This window comes from Tiliqua scincoides, chromosome 1 (assembly GCF_035046505.1).
Source record: "Tiliqua scincoides isolate rTilSci1 chromosome 1, rTilSci1.hap2, whole genome shotgun sequence".
NCBI classification, from domain to species: Eukaryota; Metazoa; Chordata; class Lepidosauria; order Squamata; family Scincidae; genus Tiliqua; species Tiliqua scincoides.
Genome location: NC_089821.1, coordinates 45,590,280 through 45,594,630, shown reverse-complemented (window position 1 = coordinate 45,594,630; position 4,351 = coordinate 45,590,280). Strand labels below are relative to the sequence as shown.

The 4,351-nt window shown below is 56.2% G+C and overlaps 1 protein-coding gene and 1 pseudogene across 1 annotated transcript; one reads left to right on the top strand and one right to left on the bottom strand.

The window, feature by feature from the left end:
- Window positions 1-970: 970 nt before the first annotated feature.
- LOC136637404 (5S ribosomal RNA) lies at window positions 971-1,089 on the bottom strand (annotated as a pseudogene).
- Window positions 1,090-1,834: 745 nt separating this feature from the next.
- Window positions 1,835-3,360, top strand: RASSF10 (Ras association domain family member 10). Its single transcript, XM_066611593.1, has one exon. It carries the CDS (start codon window positions 1,835-1,837, stop codon window positions 3,257-3,259), a length of 1,425 nt encoding a protein of 474 aa, XP_066467690.1. The 3' UTR covers window positions 3,260-3,360.
- The last annotated feature ends 991 nt before the right edge of the window (window positions 3,361-4,351 follow it).

Genomic DNA, 4,351 nt, shown 5'->3' with positions numbered 1-4,351 from the left:
GGAACAAACATTCCCTTACCTTGGAAATGCCTCCATGACTGCCCCCTACTGCAGAATGCAGCATATGCCCTGTTGGTACGGCTGCACCAGCGTTGGAAAATTGGACAGGATTTGGCACACACACACACCCCAACCAGTTCCTGAACCAGTATGAAAAGAGCTGATTGGGGCATTTGGATCAATCAGGTCTTTATGTTCAGATGAGGAAAAATGTCTTTTTAAGAGAATAGAGGAACTTGACCAAAGAGAAATCAATGAGAGTGTGTGTGTGAAAGAGTCTTGGATCAATTAGCACAGCTGAGAGAGAGAGAGAGAGAGAGAGAGAGAGTGTCTTGGCTCAAACAGCACAGCTGAGAGAAAGTGTGTGTGAGAGTCTTGGATCAAACAGCACAGCTGAGAGAGAGAGAGAGAGCGCGCATGCGCAAGAGAGATTGTGTGTGTGCAGTGGCATAGCTAATGATTGAGTAGCCTGGTGCCAGGCTCAAGATGTTGCCCTGGAAGTGATGTCCCAACCAGAAGTGGCATCATACATGGGTTTTTTAAAAAGTGAAATTTGGTAGGAACCCACCTCCTCCCCACAGCAGCTCACCACCCACTTGCTCTGCTGCCTCCCCCCAGTCAGTGGCATAGCTAAGGCATCTATCTGCTAATTGGGGTCAAAGATTTTGTAGCCCCCCACATGATAAAATCAAATTTAATTAAGTAAATAAATAGTTATTGGTTCCATGCTGTATCATAAAAACATTTCATCGGCGCTCAGAACAATCCATTTTATATGTCAGTTTGGAGTTAAGCAAATCCACTTTTTGTTCCACAAAGCAGTTGTGTTTTCATTTTCTGGTTAATTGGTCATAACTTTAGATAGAATACAGATATTCCAGTGTAGTTTGATTCATTGCACTCTGCATTAAATTACCTTTCCAATGATAAAAATGGTTGGCAACCCTCAGCCTCGAAAGACTATGGTATAAGCCTACAGCACCCGGTATTCCCAAGCAGTCTCCCATCCAAGTACTAACCAGGCCTGACCCTGCTTAGCTTCCAAGATCAGATGAGATTGGGCATGTGCAGGGTAACAGGGGGGCTAATGATGGTATTAATCATACATACCAAGATTTTCACAATTTTGAACACTACTGTCAAGCTCAGCTTGTTGCCCCCTAAAGCTTGATGCCCAGTGCAATTGCTACCCCCTGCACTCCTTAGCTATACCAACGTTTGTGTGAGAGTCTTGGATCAAACAGCACAAGTGTGTGTGTGTGTGTGTGTGTGTGAGAGAGAGAGAGAGAGAGAGAGAGAGAGAGAGTGTCTTGGATCAAACAGCACAGATGGGGGAGAGAGGGGGAGAGAGAGTTTGAGAGTGTGTGAGTCTTGGATCAAACTGCACAGCTGAGAGTGTGTGAGTGAGAGAGAGAGTCTTGGCTCAAACAGCACCGAGAGAGCGAGAGCCACGTGACAGGGGAGGAAAACGCGGGGCTCCGCCAGGCAGTGCCAGAGCAGCGGCGCTGTGACAGGGCGCCGGTTGCAGGAGCAGCAAAGGCCGCGGGAGGAGCCAAGAGCGCCAAGTTGCCAGTTTCCCGGGACTCTTGGCCGCCTGTGCGCCGCGCCGCGAGCGAGTGGAAGGGAAGCGATCGCAGGGGAGGAGCCGGCCGGCTGCCTGGCGCTGGGACGGGCTCCTGGAGAGCTCTGCCTCTGGGCAGGCTGAGCACCGAGCCGGCGAACGAGCCGGGCTGCGGAGCCGCCCGCTTTAGCCCGCGGCTGCCCTGAGCGCTTCTATGGGGGATCCCCCCGCGCCCGCCGGGCATCGCAGCGGGCTCCGCGCGGCCCCGACCTGATGGAGCCGGAGGAGAGGAAGATCTCGGTGTGGCTCTGCCAGGAGGAGAAGCTGATCTCGGGGCTCTCCCGGCGCACCACCTGCGCGGATGTGGTGCGGGTGCTGCTGGAGGACAGCAGGCAGCGGCGGCGGCGTCCGGGGGGGCCGCAGCCGCAGGAGTGCGGCGGGGAGATGCTGTCGGGGGCGCCGCAGTCCTACTGCATCGTGGAGAAGTGGCGCGGCTTCGAGAGGACGCTGCCCAACAAGACCCGCATCCTGCGGCTGTGGGCGGCCTGGGGGGACGAGCAGGAGAACGTGCGCTTCGTGCTGGTGCGCAGCGAGGCGTCGCTGCCCAACGCGGGGCCCCGCAGCGCCGAGGCGCGGGTGGTGCCCAGCAAGGAGAGCCCCCCCGGCCGGCAAGGGGAGCCCCCGCGGCCGGCGCCCCCCGGCCTGGCCCTGAGCCAGGAGCGGCAGCGCCGCGTGGTGCGCAAAGCCTTCCGCAAGCTGGCCAAGATCAACAAGCGCCGCGGGCAGCCGCCGCACGAGGAGCCGCCGGCCAAGGAGGCGGCGGCGGAGCGCATGGAGACCCTGGTGCACCTGGTGCTCTCGCAGGACCACACCATCCGGCAGCAGCTCAAGCGGCTCCGCGACCTGGACCGCGAGATCGACCGCTACGAGGCCCGCGTGCACCTGGACCGCGTGCGGCGCCACGGGGCCAACTACGTGCAGGACACCTACTTGGTGGGGGGCGAGCCGGAGCCCCCCGGGGTGGGGCCGGACGCGGAGCCGGAGCCGCCCGGGGAGGAGGGGGCGGGCGGCGGCGGGGAGCGGGAGGAGTACGCGCGGCGGTGCGAGCAGGTGGCGCGGCTGCAGGAGCAGCGCCGCCGCCAGGAGGAGCTGCTGGAGCAGCTGGCGGGCGAGATCCAGGAGGAGCTGAACGAGCGCTGGATGCGGCGGCGCCGGGAGGAGCTGGAGGCGGCCCGCGGCTCCCTCGCCAGCCTCTCCGAGGCGGACTGCAACACCACCGAGCTCACGGGAGGCGGGGGCGGCGCCGAGCCGCACGCGGAGCGGGAGCGCGTCCAGACGCAGCTCAGCGCCAGCCTCTACATCGGCCTGCGCCTCAGCACCGACCTCAAGGGCGTCCGCGCAGACCTGGAGCGCACGCAGCGCGCGCGGGCCGACAGGGAGTGCGAGCTGCAGCACCTCGCGGACACCCTGCGGGCCCTGGACGTGGAGCCGGAGGAGGAGGGCGGCGGCCGCAGCGGCGACGGCCAGGGGGAGACCCTCCAGCTCCCCGATCCCGCCCCCTCGGAGGTGTGGGGGGAGCCCTCCGCCCGGGACTTGTGCAAGGACTGCGGGGACAACGACGAGGACTCCGACACGGGCTTAAGCTCCATGCACAGCCAGGATTCCGACTCGGTGCCCGTCTGCGAGTCCCTGGTATAGCAGTGCCCCCCCCCTTCACAGCATCTCAGGGACCGCAAGACTGGTGCTTCTCCCCCGCCCCCGGTTTGCCCCCTGTGCAATAAGCCCCCACCTGGGTGGAAAATGACTGGAGTCCCCCCACCACACCCTTTTTATTTTTTAACAAAAAAGACTCAAGTGTTTTTTTTTATTCTGACAAATATAATAATAATTAATTAATTTTGCACCATTTATAGTCAATTTGTTAATCTTCCAGTTACCTCCTGAGAAGGATGATAGGCATTTGTACAAAAAAAAAAAAAAAGTCTCATTTTTTTCTTTAATTAAAAAGGATTACATCCTACTTATTTCATTTAGGGTGCAATCCTAACCAACTTCCCAGCACTGGTACAGCTGTGCCAAGGGGGCGTGTGCTGCTCCTGCAGCTGGGGGGGCAGGCACAGAGGCCTCCTCAAGGTAAGGCAATGTTTGTTCCCCTGCCTAGGAGTTGAATTGCCCTTACCTTGGTGCTGGAAAGTTGGTTAGGATTGTGTCCTTAAACTCTTCCAGGAAATAGTTGGCTGCACCTTGATGCAGACTGACTGCAGAAGTATTCCTCCAAAGAAACACTTGTGGGGAGAAGGAGATTATGTTGTATTACAGCCCTGTGAAAGAAAACATGTTGCATCTTACTTGGGGCTTTGGTGTTGAAACATGTTAAAGCTAGTCACTGGCAGACTGATTTGAGTCTTGTCTCCTTACTACTACTTTTATCTTTTAGATTTTTAAAAACAGGAATGTTTGCAGTTCATTTGGAATTGCACCTACCTGTTCCCTAAATTAACATCTTCTTTTTTTTAAATTTCACATCAAAGATTTTGACTTTTGAATGCAAATCCTGATCCTTGAGTTCTCCACTGTAAACAAAGAAATGCCTATTCCCATATTAGATTTCATTTGGTTGATCAGTTTTCTGGCTGAAACAGATATTGCACCATGATATTTTCCCCCTGGTACAAAGGCAGCTGTAATCGTAAAATAACTTGCCCTGAAAGAATTAACTTGCTCCTTTTGGAAAGAATAAAATAAAATAGTGGAACTCACAGCTGCAACACTCCGGGTGATTAATAATTA